The sequence below is a fragment of the Heliangelus exortis genome, chromosome 1 (genome assembly GCF_036169615.1).
Source record: "Heliangelus exortis chromosome 1, bHelExo1.hap1, whole genome shotgun sequence".
Taxonomy (NCBI): domain Eukaryota; kingdom Metazoa; phylum Chordata; class Aves; order Apodiformes; family Trochilidae; genus Heliangelus; species Heliangelus exortis.
In genome coordinates, this window is record NC_092422.1 from 89,093,430 (window position 1) to 89,113,086 (window position 19,657).

The 19,657-nt window shown below is 40.4% G+C and overlaps 1 protein-coding gene across 1 annotated transcript; it reads right to left on the reverse strand.

Annotated features, from left to right (window-relative positions):
- Nucleotides 1-988: 988 nt before the first annotated feature.
- ETS2 (ETS proto-oncogene 2, transcription factor) lies at nucleotides 989-15,465 on the reverse strand. Its single transcript, XM_071752997.1, has 10 exons — nucleotides 15,093-15,465; nucleotides 11,503-11,574; nucleotides 8,460-8,580; nucleotides 6,501-6,620; nucleotides 5,865-6,065; nucleotides 4,898-4,981; nucleotides 3,856-4,101; nucleotides 3,387-3,650; nucleotides 2,558-2,676; nucleotides 989-1,680 (listed from the first exon to the last, which is right to left on the reverse strand). The coding sequence occupies exons 2-10, from the start codon at nucleotides 11,572-11,574 to the stop codon at nucleotides 1,465-1,467; spliced, it is 1,443 nt and encodes a 480-aa protein (XP_071609098.1). The 5' UTR covers nucleotides 15,093-15,465; the 3' UTR covers nucleotides 989-1,464.
- Between the last annotated feature and the right edge of the window lie 4,192 nt (nucleotides 15,466-19,657).

The following is a 19,657-nucleotide window of genomic DNA, read 5'->3' on the forward strand; positions in this document are numbered from 1 at the left end:
AATAAAGACTCATATTTTTAAACCTCTGACATTGTACAACACATTTAAATGTACATCAAGCTCAGATAAAAAATAAAGCTTTCTTACAAAGTACATTTTTCCAGTGAATTTTTTTTTTTTGCAGTAAAAATAGCTGCTACATAAATCCTCCTGATCTTTGAAAAGGAGTCACAGTTATTTCCAAAAATAGAATTCATATTTTAATCATACAGGATAAACTGCAGGAAGAGAAAGAAGTCAACTGAAAAAATAAGGCTGTATATAAATTCTTTTTTAAAAGGGCATGCATAGAAGTTGAAAAACATATGCCATTTATAAAGCAAAAAAGGTAACTTTATCCATATTAATATTTTCATTTTCAGTTACAGAAACCACAAACAGGCCCTTTACATCCCAGACTATAACATCAGTTTCTTGTAAAAATGCCAAAATGCACAAAGAATTGCCAGCTTCAGTCTTGGCAAAATGCTGAGCCAACCCTCCTTTCCCCACCCCCCACCCCCCACCTCCCACCCCTCCATTTCATATCATAGGCATACCATATGCATGCATACTGAGCACATATGTTGTCTCTCAGGCCAATTAAATATTTGCAGAAGGTTGCATATCCTAGACAAACATGAAAAAAATTGATAAATTTACATTCATCCTATTTAAAAACACACATACAATTAGTTTAATTTACACTATACAATATCTGTTAAATAGGAATATTACAGAGTTTCAAAAAGAATCAGAGAATATATACAAACTGAATATTGAAATGGTATGATTTTCCTTTCCTTCCTTAAAGGGTTTTTTGTTTTTGTTTTTCTGTTAACAGTTGCTACATCTGGTTTTGGACAGAGTGTTTATGTACCTATGCAGCACATTTCTGGAGTCATAGTAATAATAATAATAAAACATGCTTTAGAACAAAACTAATATCAATTCTCCTTACTGCTCATTTAAAATAAGTTAGTTTGTTGTGGTGGGGTTTTCTGTTGCCTTTTTTTTTTTTTTTTTTTAATTTAATAAATTGAATGATACAAGACATAAGCACGGGTGATGGTATTTTAAAATAGCTGAGCAATGCTTCTGCTGTATCACTGGTTTCTCATCCAGCCTTTGGTTTTAAAGCCAACCCACTGTAACATGGCAGTGTAAGTAGCCAAAACACTTTATACGGCAGTACAGGTTGTCAAAATGCTTAATCTGAGAGCATTTCCATCTCTTCATGACAGAGCTGGGGTCTGTGCTGACTTCCATGCTTCTCAAGTCCCCGCCACGGCAACCCCCGAAGCCACTGATGAAATAAGGCCACTTCCTTCCAGCTCTCCCTGGTTACAAAATTGGCTAAAGGTCCTTATTTCCCAACAGTTGCACCCATCCGAGGCAGCCAGGAGAACTGACTGCAGATGGTTACCAGACACAGTCCCACCAAACACGTGGATCTTCAGCCCTGCAGCATCACCTCCTCGGGGCTCAGTCCTCCGTGTCGGGCTGCACCCCCAGCATCGCGTGCAGCTCCTCCGCCGTGTACCCCAGGAGGTTCTGCAGGTCGCAGACGAAGCGATACACGTAGCGTTTCCCTGAGGTCTTGTGGATGATGTTCTTGTCATAATAGTAGCGTAGGCCCCGGCTGAGCTTCTCATAGTTCATTTTTGGCTTGTTTTTCCTCCTTCCCCACCTCCGTGCCACCTGCCAGTCCAAGAAGAAAGCAGAACGCAAAGGGTTTACTCGAGTCACTGCCTTCTAGCTGGTGGCTCACAAATGCAGTTATTAAAACCCTTTCTCAGACAGAGCATTTAATGTGCTTTGGACGTCCCAAACTCATGTAAGAGAAGAGGTGGACATGCTGAGGCAACCATCAGCAGCTTCAGGAGCAAGCAAATATCAGTGAAAAAAAATCCTGTTTGTAGTGGATGGGCCAAAGCATGTTTAAGATCAAGTTTATGGGAAATACAGCCTCTTCACTCAGAAGACACCATGTAAGCATTCAGTTGCTATTGAGCTCTCTAAGTGGAAGCTGAAGTTAATGATTCTCCCCTGTCCACCCCCCCCCTTTTTTTTTTTTTTAACAAAGGATTCAGTGGACTTGATATCATGTCTCTTAATACAATACTTTTCCTACCAGTAGCAGAGTCAGAAAATGAAAATGCATTGTTCATATTTAATGACTAAAAGTTTCCAAAATATTTTAAAAGCAGCACTACTATATTTGCTGTACCTCTAAAAGCACATGCAGTGCATTTTCCTCACACCTTGGTGCAATTCCAGACATTGTTGATTCAACTGCATTCAGTAAGCTAATTACAGTATTACACTGTCAAGGGCACTAACTTTGTATACTACCTTCAAGCTATACAACGTGTTCTCCTAATTACAAGTAAGCACTGGCAACCTTGGGTGGGAAGGGAAGGGGGAACATCTCACTGTAATCCTGACAGTACAGTAAAGCATTTGCAGATGAAGAGATTTCAGTGTCTGATCTTGTAAATGCTGTATAGTCACAACTAGGACCACAGATGGCAGATCAGATCCTAAATCTTTTTCTTCATCATAATTAGCCACATACCTCATCTGGGTCAGCAAGTTTAAATTCCCATCCATCTCCAGTCCAACTAATGAATGATTGACAGGACTTGTCAGTCAGTAACTCCAGAAGGAATTGCCATAACTGTATAGGTCCACTGCCTGTCCAAAGAAACACAGTGGGAAAAAGCCTCAAATTAATACTTCTGCAAGCTCTTACCACAACCAATATACGTCACAACTAATATATGTGACCATACTCATGTCAGAAGATAAATCTCATAATTATGCTGATTTACTTATTTTTTTTTAATATTAAAGATTTTTCTCTGTAATGCACATCTGCTTATAAACACAGTAAAATGAAAGCAAGTCAGCTTTCTCCTGAGAATGCAAAATTTGACATAAACTATGCTTTCCCTTTTATATGGATTCCTTACCCCTCACTCCACCTCCCATCAGCTGCATTTCAAGACTTTGCCCCTGTTCTGCAATTCTGGGCTTGGCAAATATTCTAGAGGAAATCTGATTTGAGCAAGAACTACAGAGGAAGGTGGTCTTAACAGGCAAGCCAACACCTGCAGAAACTCCCAAGTGTGAGAGATTTTGCCCAAATTTCCTTCCTTTTCAAACAGACCAAAAAGCTCATTTGACTTTTACATGTTCTTATATATCTGCCTGTTCTTGCTTTAGATGGATAGTCCTATGAGACTTCCTTTAGTAACATTCAAAGTTGAAACTCTTCCTCAGTACTGGTCTGTAAGTTGTGAGGCATCCCTTAAAACTATACAACTTTATCACCATGGTACACATTTACAGGGAATACTGATGTTACACAAGAAGAGGAGTGACCATTTCGCTTCAGTACTTACCAGTAAAGCCAGCTAGAATTGCTGCTGGAATAACTGGTTTCCCTTGCTCTACAGGATCACTTCGTTCTTGAATATAGTCTTTGAAAGACATTGTAGGTTTGCTCAGACACAAGGACTGGCTACAGTCATCTTCAAAGCTCTCATAGGATGGCACACGCTGTAAATCCACTAATGACGACTGGCTGTTCCAGGACTGTAGCATTGAGTCTGAGCTTTCATAACTTTCTGCACCACTGTCACTGGATTCATGTTCCCTAAGCTTACCTTTATAAAACAACAACAAACAAAACAAAACAAAAAAACAAAACAAAACAAAACAAAAAAAAAAAAGAGAAAGAGAGAGAGAGAAGTGTTGGTGTTTCTTTTTCTCCCTCTCAATCTAGGCTGTAAATATAAATCATGCAAAGGAAGAAAAGACATACAAGAATATGGCCTTGGACCCATAGTTATAATGCAGATAATGACTCACCAGAATTATCTATCAGCAAGTTCAGATTGCTTCTTGGAAAATCTTGATTTACTGCACAGTAGTTCACACCAGCAGCATCTGCTTGGGTTTTAGGGAACAATGAAAACTCTTGTTCTGGACTGAGGAGATTTGGTCCTGTGGAAGTCTGACAGACATCAGTAAGAAGACCAGGTTTGGGATGATAGCCAAGGGGTTTAGGGTATCCAGGCATCTGCATTCCATAGGAGTTCTGATCTACGTTAACAGCTGAAGAAAGAAATAAAAAAATGAATTGTTTTTCTTTGTGGTCCCACAGACTAATTAATACACCTCCAGCACCCCTACTACAGCTGTGCCACCAAGAAGTAATTTTCCTAGGAAAATCTAACTAAGAAGGAGTGATAGATGCTACAGACTGTCTGGAAAGGCTACTGAAGCCAGTGAGATGATCCCCATCTAATGGCCTCTGAATCAGATGTTGTAGCCCTCTCTCTGTAACTTTCTGACCACAAATATGTTTATTGTTTGTTCTTCAAGGAAACTACAGGGCTACAGAAAAAGCTTCAAAAGCTTAAGTGGTTTTGAGTAACGCTCTCATCATTAAGTGATGTAATAAGCTTGAGCTGGAGATTGACTGTGGTAAAATGAAATACAACACCAATCAATCAGAGAAACCTAGCACTGTATCCCATACAGTTTCAAAAGCTGTATTATGCTTCCACACTCTTCAAAAATTCCTGAATATAACTCCAACTGCTCCCTGAGGATGCTAGTTGTATACTCTGTTTGCTAGAGGTGGGAGTGGTCATTCTGTTCCACAGATGTAGGCCTTGGCATACCAAGAGGAAATTTGATTTTCTCAAAGCCTTTGCTCTTCAAAAGATTTCCTATATGAATTAGATGACAAACAATACTAGGAAAGAAGGCTGTAGCAACTCAAGTTCAGTGTTCTCCTCAAGCACAGTGACTCTTTTGGTCTTTTTTTTTTATTTTTAACTGGAGTCCATGGAGACATGCTTAGAATAGATGCAAAAGATGATGTCAAATTTACTAAAATACTTACTTAAGGAGTTATTGTTGACCCAGGGAGGAACTGAGGTGAGATGAGAGTTCTCCACATACTGATCCTGTGTTTTCTCTTGGCTGTCTGGGAAGAGAAATTAAAAAAAAAAAACAAAAAACCAAAAAAACAAAAAAACAAAGAAACAAAGAAACACGATTTGGTTTTACGGTTTCAAAGATCTGGCCTGTATGCCACAAAACATTTCTGAGTCTCTTGAGTATTTTAAAGTCATCATTCACATAAATTTTACTAATGCATTACATAGCACTCTCTCCCTTAAAAAAAACCCAAAAAACTCAAAAAAACCCAACACAAAACAACACACCAAAAAAAACCAACCAACTTCCAGTGAGCTTAGAAACCATCATACCAACTGAATGTTAACATAAAACATAAAATTCAGAAACAACAATAACTGCAGTGTGTTTTAATGTCCAAGTATGCAACTACTGAATGTAACACTCCAAATCCAATGGAACTCACAGAGCACTGCATGCAGGGTTTTAGCAATACCATCAGTGTCCACGTAAGACACTTCTAAGTGTCTTGGATTTCTTTATATTTGTTCACTGAATTACCTCAAAACACTACAGTAAGGGGAAAAAATGGAAAATTTGTCATAAGAAATGAACAGATTTTGTCCAGCCCCTATTTTTTTTTAATGGTTCATTACTGTGTCTTATCCTCATCTCATTTATTTCAATGATTATTGCAAATTAAAACCTGGCTGCAATAAGAATTCAGCCTGGATATGGAATGATTTCTGCAAATATCTGCATCTGTACTTTGTGTAAAAAGGATGTACTATTAGTTGTATTAATGATCTTATTATCCAAGCTTAAAAGTTAATTTTGAGTTTTCACATGTAATAAAAGCCCTTTATAGTGAAACAAGTGTTGAAAGAGTTCCTTTTCTGTTTCTGTTAGAAGTACCTTAAAACAAAAACTGTGTTTGCCTCTGTAACTACCTTTTATCATCTGTTCCAGGTGTTCCCACAGAATATCACCCACATAGTCAGGTGCCAACTCCAGGAAACGCTCCTTGCCCAAGCTGCACAAATCTTGGCCACTCATAAGAAACTGATGGAAGTTCACGTTTGCCAAGCTGAACTCGTTGGTAGCCCACGAAAGCCACTGGCAAACTTGCTGTTCAGTCCACAGCCAGGGATCTGCGAGACACAAAGTATCCTTCATTTAGACATAACTCCTGACTTCTTGTCAAATAATCTTCATTAGAATGCAGTGAATGACAAAGATGTGTTAATCCAAGTTACCGAGTTGTGAATGAATTCAGAACAAATTTAATTTTGAATTTAAAGAAAGAAAAAACTAAACCCAGTCCCCTATTTTCCCTTCTTCATTCACTTGTAAGCAGAGATGTCCTCAGCTTACTCGATTCTCTCTTATGCTGCCAAAGCATGAGCTCTCCATGCACCCATTTTTAATACCAGCAAGTCTGGTCTTTCCAAGTCAAGCTGTGCCAGATTCACATAGGATTCATTCTTGTATTTCCTACTGACATCATTCTTTCTCTTTTGAAAGAGCCGCTATTCAGCGTCCTCCTTAGCATTAAAAAAAAGAGCTTATAAATAGAAAACACTTACTATTTGGGATGCCCAGCCGACACTGTTCCTTTGTGAAACCACTGAAAGTATCTTTCAAGGCCTGACTCATCACAGCCTTACTGCACGGGGTTAACAGAGGCAATTCACAGTTGTTCGACTCTACAAAAAAGAAAAGGGGTGGAGGAGAAAGAGAAGACACATTAACTTTTCGACCAGTGAAAGGAGTGATAGTGCTATTTGAAGAATATGAAAGGGATGCTAGAAATCAAGTGTTTTTTAAAAAAGGAAACAAACAATGTAGATTTTCTGATATATTAAGCCTTTGACTTGATATATCAGGACTGAAATCTCTGTGCTACTGGTTTGATAATATTGCATCATGCTAAATTGAAGGTTTGCAGATTCCATCATCTAGATCCTCCTTTACTCTTAGCAGTTACATAAAGTGTTTCTGTTGCATAGATTTTAATCTTTTTTTAGAGAGTAACAGTATAGGAAATATGAAATTGTTGATTGCTATTTTGCCATCTGCAGTTTGAACTTCGAGTCCCCTGTAACTCCTGACAGTCTTAGTTTGAGAGCTAAGAAACTGACAGCAGGGTTCTGAAGAACCAACTTGCACTGCTGAACACTGCTTTCCAATTGGCTGCATTTCAGACCTTCCCATGCATCTCTCAATCACCCAGATATATGGTGCAATAGATTATTCTATCAGCTGGGGCAAAGCTAGTACACAATGCCCAGATAAAGCAACCAAATCCAAAGCCCACATCATCCTATGCTGGTATAAATTACTAATCTGCCTAACTAATTTTTAAATTTGCAAGCAGGTCCCATTTTAAGGACAAATTTGGCTTCCACTCAGCCATTCTTACCAAGCAGTTTTCACTAGAAGATACCTCCTTTTACTCTGAAAGAAGAACAAAGCAGAAGAAAGCCAACCACACTGCCTAGATGTTTCCAATTAAGAAGCTTTTTATTGATATTTTCTTTGTGATTGGTGTAATTAAGGAAGGGGTAATTTGAAGACAGTTCAGCCCACTTGCTTCTGCACCCCTGAACATTTTCAAGCCTCTGAAAACTTGCACACAGGTAGCATTGGAAGGAGCCCTGCTATGGCAGAGGCATGTAACGGTGGCAGGGCAAATAAAACTGGCAGACTATGTCAGGTCATCAAGCTGTTCAGCTCTTCTCATTTTCCTAGACTATCTACAGGCTCCACTTGACCCAGCAAGTTGAGCTCATTACAAGCCCGTCCTGAACTCCTGTTTTTACCACACCCATCCTCAGTATCTGCTGGTACTTGCTTTGCTGGCCAAAGTGAGTGACTGATTAGAATCACACTGGAATCACACTGGAACAAAGGACTACTGGTTTTCAGAGGTTTGAGGCTTTTTTTTTTTATCTTCCCTAAGGGGAGATTAAAGGCAATTTCAGGTAAAATATCTACATTTTGGTCAAAACTACCTGTTTTGTCAGGGATTTTAGGCAAGGAGTTTGAGAACTTTTAGTAGGTACTTTCCTATATGAAGACACACGCGAGGATCTGTAAGCATCCCCACCTCTGTTCTTAAGGTAAGGAGTAAAACAAACCAGGGGGGATAGTGAGGGAGCAAAAGATCCTGTGTTCTGGGATTTAACACCAGAGGGTCAAGAAAAGAGCTTGCAGAATATATGCAACATCTCAGCCATAATTAAAATGTAAGTTTAAATACACATAATTTTTTTTTTAATTAAAAAAGCTTAATCTCTCTTAGTTCTGATTTAATACCTATTAAGCCCTCTTCCAGGAACTGCCAGTTTATTAGGCTACCAAATCCCAGTTCCTGTTCCTTTTCAGTACAGAGCAACTATCAGCAGAGCAACCCACATGGATAAAATCAAATACAGACTAATGGTCTGGGTACTTAAAAAAATATTCTTTTTGGGGAAACGTATGTTGCACTTGCAAGAGTGTATTTCTTTCTGACTGGACTAAGGAACAAAGTGAAGAGTTACCATAAGAAGTAGAATCAAATCCTGTTGGCACTTCTTGAAGTGTCTGGTCTTCATTTAGTGAGAAAAAATATCCAGCAAAGAGGGAGTTGGAACTATCAAAGGTGTCAAATGCTGGTTGACGCTGTAAAGCAATAGAACAAATAAAAAACAATGTGAGCATTTTGCTAGAGCACTTGCTAGGAAGTGGCTGGGTTAAGTTTCCTAGATTTGAAGATCATGCATAACCACTATCTTGATAGCATAGCTTCTTGTACATGAATACAACCAACATGCAGACCACAGTGCTAGGTGGGTGGTATGTACTGCAGGTTATAGTAAAGCCAAGTAAGGTTATTCTTAGTTTTCCTGTAATCGAGACTTTAACAATAGAGAATGCATGTGTGTTTATATATATACATATTTATCTCCAGGTATATTTTAAGGAAATCCTAATTTCCTTAACCCTTTACACTGACTATCCATTGGATAAGTACTTGATGGCAGAGGCAGGATCAGTAAATTTTTTTTTTTTTAAAATTTAATCTGAATAACATCACTTGAAGCTATACGACCAACTTTTATATTTCTGAGTGACCAGACTTGCCACCCACTACATTTTGTTGTCTTTCAAGTGCTCAGGTGTCCAGTGAAACACTGCTAGTTTCATTATACAGAAAGGGATAAAAAGGACTAAATACAAATGTTCCAGATAAAAGGAGATTCTACTGATGTACTGGCAACATTCAATAAATACTGTTACATTTTGAAAACCTAGATTCTTTCAAGTCTGACTTGTGTCAAAGTATGTTAGAAATACAAAGTACTTTTACTAGATTGCCCCCCCCAAGTCACACTGGTCTTTTGGGGGGCTTGAGGGTATGTTAACAGAGGAGGAAACAACTTTAAAAACAACTTATGCAACTTGTCTGTTAGTCACAAGGAAACAGTATCTGTAATATCTCCAGGCATGGATGGATAAAAGTTGCTACTGAGATAAGCACCCGAGGATAAAACATTGTTCTAGAGAGCTACAGCACCTTCACAGCAGCTACTGCAGTTCAGGAAGCTGGAGACAAAGGCAACTGACAAATGCTTATTTATTTTTGGTATCCATTGGTCTGCCAACTTATGCCAAAGCAGAGGATTCAGCTGAGGGCAAGGCACAGATTTTTCAGGGCAGTATTCATGTATGATGCAAAAGCAACCTCAACTCTATTTCTAGAATAGCAAATAGGTATTAATGTTTCCTCACATTCCCTAATTTTGCTTTTTATGTCACCACAAAGCTCCAAGTGGCTTGCAGTCTTTTTGCACCAGGTGCCTTTTATGTGCTGTGTGTCATCCCCCTCCTCAATCTCCTCAGATTACATTACCTCCAGTAAGAAATGAGAAATCTTAATGTTTCAGTTGTAATTTTTCAGACAACAAACTGCAATGCATTCTAGTAAATACACTATAAATGTACACATTTGAAAGGAGAAAAAAAAAAAAAAAGAAAGAAAAAAAAAGAAAGAAAAAAAAAAAGCTCATAAAATAAACAGTAGCATGCCTCTAGGAGTTAACTGGGTTTGGAAATACCCATTGAACAGCTGAGATAAATAGTATACAGTTGGCTCGGGTACCCACCAAAACTAGGCAAGTCAAAGTGAGCCTATGGAAAGGGTCACATCCAGATGAAACAAGTTAATAATAATTGCCAAATCTGCTAGTAAAAGATTCTTTATACATTACTAGATAAAAGCACTGACTCATCGCTAGTACCTAAAAGAAAGGGCAAGTTCTTTCAACACAATCTGGAAACTCCTGCGTTTTGTGTAAATAGCTGACCCTTATCCTGAGTCACTGGAAAAAATGCCGTGGCATGCGAATGAGTAAAATCCATACTGTGCTGGTTTCATATTTCAAAAAGGAGAAAAATAATGTTTAAGCAGGTCTGTGATTTGATAATAGTAAAAAAAAAGGGGGGGAGTAGAATAAATTCTGCTTCCCTATCAGTTATGCAACATTTTATTTAGCTTTTCTCTATACGAGTAATAATTACAGAACAAAATTTAAAGAAACATGAACAGCAACAAAATAGTAGAATATAGGTCTTGATTTTGACTTAATTATATGACAAATGAACACTGAATAACTATCTAGAACAACCACTGTGTTAAAGAGCACACAGCTGTTACGCTGAAAGATGACTTGCCGATTTTGTTCTTGTTGTGGGCAGAAGAGAAAGGAAAGAGGGGACATAAAAGATCAGAGAAGTTAGCATAATACCCTCTCACTAACTCGTGATACTTCAAAACATGGACATTCTGGAAAGTTATGAAAGCAGAAAGTGTCTGCCTAAATTTTATTTGGTTTACATTAATCAGTGCTGTGCCGAAAATTGATCATGGGATTAAAAAGCAACTTGCCCGAATAAGGATGGATGAGGAGGAAGGAAGCCCTTAAAGGCTGATCCTTTACAGTCAGCTTCTCATTTATCTTTGGTTGGTAAGTTCCTTTCAAAACAAGGTAACAGACACAGTCTGTCTAAAGATAAAATATATTTAATAAATACCTTTGTTTTCTTACAATGTATTGGACTTCCATTTTACCTGCATGCAAGTAAATAACCTGTTTTTTTCATGCAATGCTCTTGAATGAATCAGACTTAGCCAGTCATATCAGAACAACCCTCTGTCAGTCTCATCAAGTTAAAGATGTAAAGACCATCCCTACTGCTTTTCCTGCAACCTTTATTTAGGCTAAAGTTCCACCAACTCCAACAATTTTGAGCTCAGCTCTAGTTTATCTCTTATTTTGTAATTCTTAGGATTTGGGTGATAGAGGGAGGGAGTTAGAGGGCTGGGAGTACAAAATTTACATTTTCCTATTTCATCTCTACTGAATTCAGTGGGAACACCCTAGAAGATGTGATGTTAGAGGTTACAAACAAGTGACAAAAACCTAAGTATCTGTATTCACCAGTTACACAATCCCTGTGCTAGCGTTACTATGAATACAACCAATGCATTAGCTGGGAGATACCCCAGTTGGGTTTAGAAGGTGACAGCTCCAGACTACTCACCTTGAGCATTCCTCTGTACATGTTAGACACAGGAGCTACTTGATCCATGTTTCTGATCCCAAAATCACTCATCTGAAAAATGAGAGGGGTCACATGAAAAACATTGCTACTGAGGAAGCAAAAATGTTAACTTAACAGATGTATCTCACTGCTTCAGCACAGACTACAGAACAGCTCTCTGAATGAGATACAGGGAAAGCTTTCCTTCTCATTGCTCACATCCTGGCTACATTGCACATGATTCCCCTTCTTGCTTATGCAGCCTTTTAACTGGAAGACTTTTCACAGGCATCACTGGAGTTAAAATTTTTAGGATATAAGCAAATGAGGATTATTAGCTTCTGACAACCAGAGCAAGGGCTTTAAGTAACTCGTGAAAAGCCGACAGTCCTTTATCTACCAAATACCTCTTGCTTTGAGATGTTTTCCAACTTTCACCCATTAACTTAAGCATTCAATTTGGTGTTCTTTTCGCTTCCTGTATTCCTGCTCACACACCATGATTCACTTTGGACTTTGGCTTTCAAAGGGTGGAAGAGAAGGAACAGAGACCATAATACACCTTCATGTACTAATATTCACCACTTTCACCCTTTTGTGATTAATCATTGAAGCCAATACCCAGTATTAGCAACCTGCTTCCTTCCCTAAGCGAAGCATCTCCAGCCCACATTATCTTGCATATTCTGTAAACGTGGCACTAACAAGTTTATAAAGCTTTAGAGGGTCTAAGTTCAAATTAAAAAGCTGATAATGGGACCACCATTATCCATTATACATTCATGTTCATGAAATCTAAGTTATATTATGTTGCCTGTATTACCGGGAACAGGATTTTGTATAACATGTTCTCCTATATATCACTAGAGGAAAAATATGTGATTCATATCCTTTTACTGACCTAGAGGAGAGATCAGATAAGGAATAAAACCAGATTTATGCCCATTGTTCAGGCTTATTGTGATGCTGTAATTCAGGTGCCAGTGAACAATGCCTAATCAAACTATACTGTGGCAAAGTTGTCTCTAAACAATTTTTCTCCTCCATTTTCACAGGACTGGGAAAAATTATCTTGGTTTACAGAAGCTGTCTTAAGATGTGCATTTCTTTTTAAATAGTCACATAGAACACTATTAAGATTTCTACAAAAGTGTGATCACTTATTACATGGAAGTTCTCTCATTAGCCTTGTTAACACAATGAGCAATAAAAATACAATCTTAAACTCAGCGAAAGATGGCAAATCAGGAGCTAAACAAAAAAGTCCACTCTACTAAAATGACAACATATGCAAAAGCTGTCCATATAAGAAAATAGGAAAATAAAAACATTTAACAGCCAAGGAACCCTTTCATCCTCTTAAAGTCAATTGCTTAAAAATAAAGAGTCCTCAACCTGAAAGGCCCATTTCAACTTCATTGCTATTAGACATATTGGGTTTTATCATTAAAATAAAATAAATCAACTGAATATGAAAATAATAGTTAACTTATACAATATTAATGTTACCCCAAAGTGCAGTCTAGCAAATGATGGTTTTTACCTCAAAATAGCATGTACAAATATTTGATCTAAATTGCACATCTCATTGAGCAGAAAAGAATTCTACACAGCATGAGTCTCACTCAGCAAGCATCCTACTCTTTTCATTAAATCTGCCACAGTTTTAACAACTGTTTATCCTTATATTCTGCTGGGCTTTAAAAAAGTATATGGCAATTTCTAACATCCTTTGTTTTGCTGTTGAAATCTGAAACCTGCTGTGATAGCTAGGGATAGCTAGCTGAATGCCTTGCCAATTGCAAAGTATCTGTGAAAACATTATATGTATTTTCAGTAAGCTTTTATCTGAACCCCAGTTAGGACTACAACTAAGATTCCTGACACTTTCATGTGTAATCTTGGCCTCTAGTCAAATTCTGTTAGAATCATCACCATTGACTAAAAAGTACTGGGATTCCCTCCTTCCTGGATTTTCTTTTTGTTTCTTTAGAAATGTTTAGGGTCCTGAGACAAAAGGTTTATAAGAAGTCTTCATTACATGGCGTTGCTGATTAACCCAAGTCACTGGTTTTCTATGCTAGGCTGCCTGTTTGTCCTGTGGCCTTGTTCTGTGCACTTACATAGCCTAAGAAAAATGAGAGACTCGATCAGAACTCACAGGGAAATCTTTAGCATGTTTTGTAAGACTTCAGTTTTCTTCTTCCAACCAAATCTCTCATTCTGCTATGAATTTCTACAGCTTTTGCTCATTGTGTATCAGCTCCTTTCCCATCAGTAGTACTGGTTTTAAGCCCTGAGACCCGAAACCCTCACACAGGTTATCACAAGACAAACAGAACTGAACAGGCACCATGGTTTTCCACGACACCAAGGGTTAAAGCTGGCTTTATGCCAGACATAGAAAGCTGATGTTTAAGTTCAGAAAAGACACTACAGCAGGGCATGGTGTGACTGGGCCTCACTTCCAACTCCCCCACTAATGCTGATGACTGCTACTTGCCAGCTATAATTGGTTTAACTGGCAGGACACCTTCTTCAACACCCCCGCATAGCTGAGTGGGTGAACCAGAACAGGGTCAACAGGATCAGGCACTTATTAACTAATACTCTAGAATTCTGATCAACTTCTTTTCAGCAACAACCTGGTGCTTGCCCACAGCTGGGTTCAGCTGGGAATCATCCAGATGGAGAAATAAACTATGCCAGTGTCCCAGTTCCTGCAACATATCTCCACTATTCTTTTTGTGGTGTTTGGTTGGGGATCTTTTGTTTGTTTGTGGGGTTTTTTTTGTTTGTTTGCTTTATTGGGTTTTTCTGGGGAGGTGGATTATTCAGTTGTTTCTTTTGTTATTATTATTTTGTTGGCATTTGGGTTTGTTTGGGTTTTTTGTTTGGGGTTTTTTTGTTTTTGTTTTTTTTTTTTTTTGAGGGGGGGTTGTTCGGGGAAGGGACCGTTGCTTGTTGCTTTGCTTTTAAATTTCAGTATCTTCAGATAAAAATTATTTTTGTACCGATAGGTTAAGAGCCAAGCGCCTGCCTTGGGAGCGCTGATCCCCCGTACGACTTATCGGGCTCCCCAAGTACCGATGGGAGCGATAGCCGAGAGCTGCTATGACTTTTCACACATATGACACACTCACCCACATAAAAGTTAGATGGGGAGATCATACAGCCCAACATTTTTTAAGACCCTTTAAACTACTAACCAAATCCAGAGTGCAAGCTGCCCATTAACCCTTCCCTGCCGGGGGCTCAGCCGCCTCACCCGGGCACACCACTCCACAGCCCCTCTGCACGCATCCCCCACGCCGCCGGCATCAGCCCCGCGGGGTCCCTTCTGTCTCCTCCTGCGCCCGCGGGGTTTGCCCGCTCCCGGGTCCCGGTTCCCGCCATCGCCCCGTGGGAGGCCGTACAGGGGGTCCCAGGGGACGATGCCCGGCTTCCCGGGGCGGCCCATCGCTGATACCACCCACCCCCACCCCCCTCAGCGGTCGAATGGCGCGGAACGGGTGGGTGCCTGCGGGCGAGCCGCCCCCTCCCCAGCCTTTCCCTCGCTCCCCTCCCGGCCGCCGCCGCCCCCGCCTCACCTGATCCCCGAGCCCGGTGCTCGCCCGCTCCTCTGCGTCTCTCCCCGACGGCGGCGGGGGCACGGGCAGCAACACACGCAAGAGCCCAAAAAAACGAGGCGCCGCTGCCTCTCCGGGAGCCAAAATATCCTCGAATCTGGCAGAGTCGGCCAACAACAACAACAACAGCAGCAGCAGCGGCGGCGGCGATGGGTTGATCGCAACAGAGAGTCCCCGGAGGAGGAGAAAAGGAGGGCGGGAAGAGGGAAGGCGGGTGCCCGGGTGCGTGGGCGCTGCCCGCCGGAGCCACTGGTACTGCCGAGCCCCTGCTCAGCCGATCCGATCCGATCCTTGCTGTCCTGTGCCGCGCTGCCCGCCTTCGCAGGCGCTCTTCAGCGGGCGGGGGGCGGTGGCGCCGGCGGGTCCCGCCTCCCCGCAAGCCCGGCCCCTCTCACCGCCGCGGTCCCGGTTGTTGTTGTCGTCGTCGTCGTTGCTGTCGCTAGGGTGGTGGTGGCCGCGCTGCCGGCTGCGTAGGGGCTGCCACAACGCCGGGTCGTTCTCTCAGCTTCGGCACCTCCCTCCCTACCCAGTGCTGCTGGGTGCGGGGTGGGGAAAAGCCAATTTTAGCTTCTTGAGGCAGATTTTTATTTTATTTTATTTTATTTTATTTTATTTTATTTTATTTTATTTTATTTTATTTTATTTTATTTTATTTTATTTTATTTTATTTTATTTTATTTTATTTTATTTTATTTTATTTTATTTTATTTTATTTTATTTTTTTCCCCTGGTTACACAGGAGGAAATTTATGCTGGACGTTTTCCATGCTTATTTTTAATTAATACCTGCTCCTCGAGAGAGATAAGGAGAATTAACGCATATAATTGAATCATCTGTATAAAGGGTCTATTTTAATAAGTAAACTATGGCACTTGCTACTATGGAAATTCAGCAATTATGTCACGCTGCGTCTTCCATAATTATTTTGGGGAGTTCTTAATATAGACTGTATGCAATCTGAAAGCTATACTAACAGTTTCATCTTAGGAACTGCAGATCCTAGTCAGTGCTTCTCACACCTTGAAATAAATTTGGTAGCCCTCGGAAAGTTGCAAGCAGTTCTGTGCCACCCAAACATCAAGTTACTTTTAGTTGAATTTATTTTGTCAAAGTGAGTTCCCCCTGAGTGTTTGGAGAGGCTCAGTGGACAAGCAGAGAGGAGGCAGGAGTTGCTTTTCTTGCTTTCTTGCCACATTACCTATGAATTTACTTCATTTATGTGATGTTAAACGCTCTGGGTGTATCCAGCTTGGGAGATCCGGCCTGGCTGCATGTTGGTTTGGTGTCCTGATGGTGTCTTGGTTTGAGATCCACCTGTGTGCTGGCTTTCAAACTGCATGGTCTGGTCAGGAAGAAGCCCTGGTGTGTCTATCCAGCAGCTGCTCTGCTGTGGGTGCTCAGGGGACCTGCCGGGCAGCCTGTGTCCTGCAGCACCCACTTCACAGGTTACAGGTGCTGTCCTTGGTAGCCATAAAACACCAGAGCTGTAAAGGGTAAACAACCTGGAGCCACAGTTTCTTGTTGCTTCCACCCTCAGCTTCTCTGGATTTTCAGTGAGCACCAGAGATGTAAATTGCGCTTCCAAAAAGCTTGCTGATACACGTTGCTTTGTTTAAACTAACCCCCATTTCAAATTGACACTTGAAATTTACTATGGTTATAAATTTTTCCTGTAATAGGAGCTCAAAAAACTGCTACTTCTCAGCTCTTCACCAGGTTTCAGCTGATCCTTTACTATGTGCCTAAGGTGTGATTTTTGCCTTTTGAAAGTCATCTTTTCTGTGGCTGTTGATGGTGCAGTTGTCAAGGCTCTCTCCTTCCATACTTTTCAGCTCTTTCTGGCCGTAACAAAAACTGACCCTTGTAATTTGTTGCCCCAGAGTAAGATTCTCCAATATTTCTTCCAAACTCTTCAGAAAACGTTCTCCTTAGGGAAGCAGTGTATGTTTAAGTCCTTAAGGTCAAATGTTACCAGGCAAATTGTGACAGGCGACTTTGAGAGCCTAAAAAAAAGTGTCTTGATTATGCCAATGACATTTCTTACTTTGGAAGAGTCCTGATCTAATAAGGCAGCATCTGTTATAATCCTAAGGGAAACCATTAAAAACTGTATGTCAGCTGCATAGCAATTTTAATTATAACACTGACAAAAACAATTATGCCACCCTCTATATATGGAAAACATCTGCCAAAAAGATACGATGAAAGGCTGGGAGTTATTTATTTATTACCAAACTAATGTTCTGTGATTTAAAGCAAAATTATTAACCTGGCCATATTTTTATCTATTCAATTTCTTATTTTTATAGTAATTCTTCTTCCATAAGAGTATTTAATTTCCTTAAATAATACTTATTTTTGGTATACAAATCCACCATTACTCTATTAGAAGCAGCACATGCCTAGAAGGCTGGAGCACATGATATATGAGGAGGGGCTGAGGGAGCTGGGTTTCATTAGTTTATAGAAGAGCAGGCTAATGGGGAATCTTGTTGCTATTTTCAACTACTTAATGGGAGGTCGTGGCAAAGAAAAAGCCAGACTCTTCTAGAGGTCCACAGTTGCAGCAGGGGAAATGCCAATTGGATATTTGAAACTAAATATTCTGTGTACAAGTGAAAACTTAATCCATAGAGTCTTAGGATCTTCACTGGACAGCACCCTTAGCAGCTCCATCAGAAGTTTTGTACAGAGATCAGCAGCGAGTAACTCTCAAATTGTGTGATCCCTCTGCACTGCTCATTTTCAAAATGTAAAATATTTAAGATAGACAGTCAAAGAAAAAAAAAAAGTTTTGTTTTGGCTGAAAATGCTTCTGTAGTGTACCTGTGTGTTTAGTTCTCTTTTAGGTCCATCTCCCTCACAATAGCTTTAGCTCTTACCTGTGTGTGTGTCGGCATACTTTCAGAGACAAATGGATCAGTTACATATAAACTTAAGAATAAGTGTGGAATCAACACCATGCTGCTGCAAAATTTTGAGATTCTTTTTTTGTATGGACCCACTTGAGCTTGTCTCTTTTTTTTTTTTTTTTTTTTTCCAGGAGTGAGGGAAAAGTACCCTGTGGTACTCAAGAGTAAATTGTCTAGAAAGGTGAAGGGAAAGAAAAGGGATGAAGACTGAAGAATATTGCACTGGGATTCTGGGGTAGTCCAGATAGAAAAGAATTTTTTTCAGTCCTTCTTCATAGATTTCTGGTTTTAAAGAGGACCCACGCTGCAAGTGAGTGTTCAGGGGTTGTTTCTGTTTTTAAAAAACTATGTTACTCTGCAATGAAATCTGCATCTCAGATGCAGATCTCAGAAATATGCTGGAGAATGACCCTCTTTGATGAATTATGGTGAAGAAACCCGGTAGATTTTTTAAGTATGTAAGCACACAGCACTTTGCACTTAAACCAATTTTCTGAGGAGATAATTTGACCCCGGAATTTGGATTTGAGCAGCTACAATGCTGATTTGTGAGTTCATTTGCAAAGAAAGGGAGGAGGAGGTATGCAGCAACTGACGGTCAGGGCATCCCAGGGAAGGGCTTCACTCAGTGTCTTCACACTGTATCGTCACTGGGGCCAAGGCAGAGCGGGAATAAAATCCAAAAAATGTAGAGGTTTAAAGCACAGAGAGGGAATGTGAGTCGGGAGGTATGTGGAAGAGCTGCATTGCAGCCAGGGCTCTGGAGTAGCTATGACTTACTCCTCCAGAATTTCTCTTGCGCCATGGGAGAGGACACACAGGAGTGAAAACCCCGTCGTGCTGTCAAAGTATGTGTTGTGTGCTCATCTGCATGTTGGCTCAGCTCCTCTCCCTGAGTAGGCTTGGGGTGCACGTGTCCCTCCTCCTCCTTGCATCCCTTGCTGCTGCGACCATGGGGAGCAGGGAGACTGTGCTGGGGTGGAGCAGCCCTTAGCAGGGGAACCCCATGGGTGTCTGGGGGGTGCTCAGGATCACAGTATGGCTGATAGGCCTACACCTCCTCCCACTCCTCCTGGCATCCCTGTGGTACTGGGATGCGTCCTTGTTCATTTGCATTCAGTAATGTAAAGAAACAGTCATCCTGAATTTGAAAGAAAAAGCAAGTTGTGAGCCTAAAAGACAATTAACAATGAAGCTCCATCAGCAACCATCTATAAGGTCACAGCTTCAGGGGTCTCACGAAATAACAGCTTTGAAAAATAAAAGCCCTACTATCTCAGTTTGAAATAGGAACTTCAAACAAGATGCTATTATGATTGAAACAAAGGATGAAACTCATTGACTCTGCCATTCAGAGACAACTAAAGCAAAATATTTATACAGGGTTGTGGAAAGGGGGGTGTCAAATGACCTTTCGCTCGGCAGTATATTCTTTGCTTGGTGAGGAGGAGGCTGTTAAAATACTGACTGTCCCCACAGTTCTCCTCGAAGTGTTTGGTGCACAAAGGGTGACCAAGATAATTTCTGCAAAGGCATCTCCGTGAGTCACAAAGTTTAACAAGTTATTCATGTGCATGTCATTATTCAGAGCACATGCAAACCCATAGTTATAA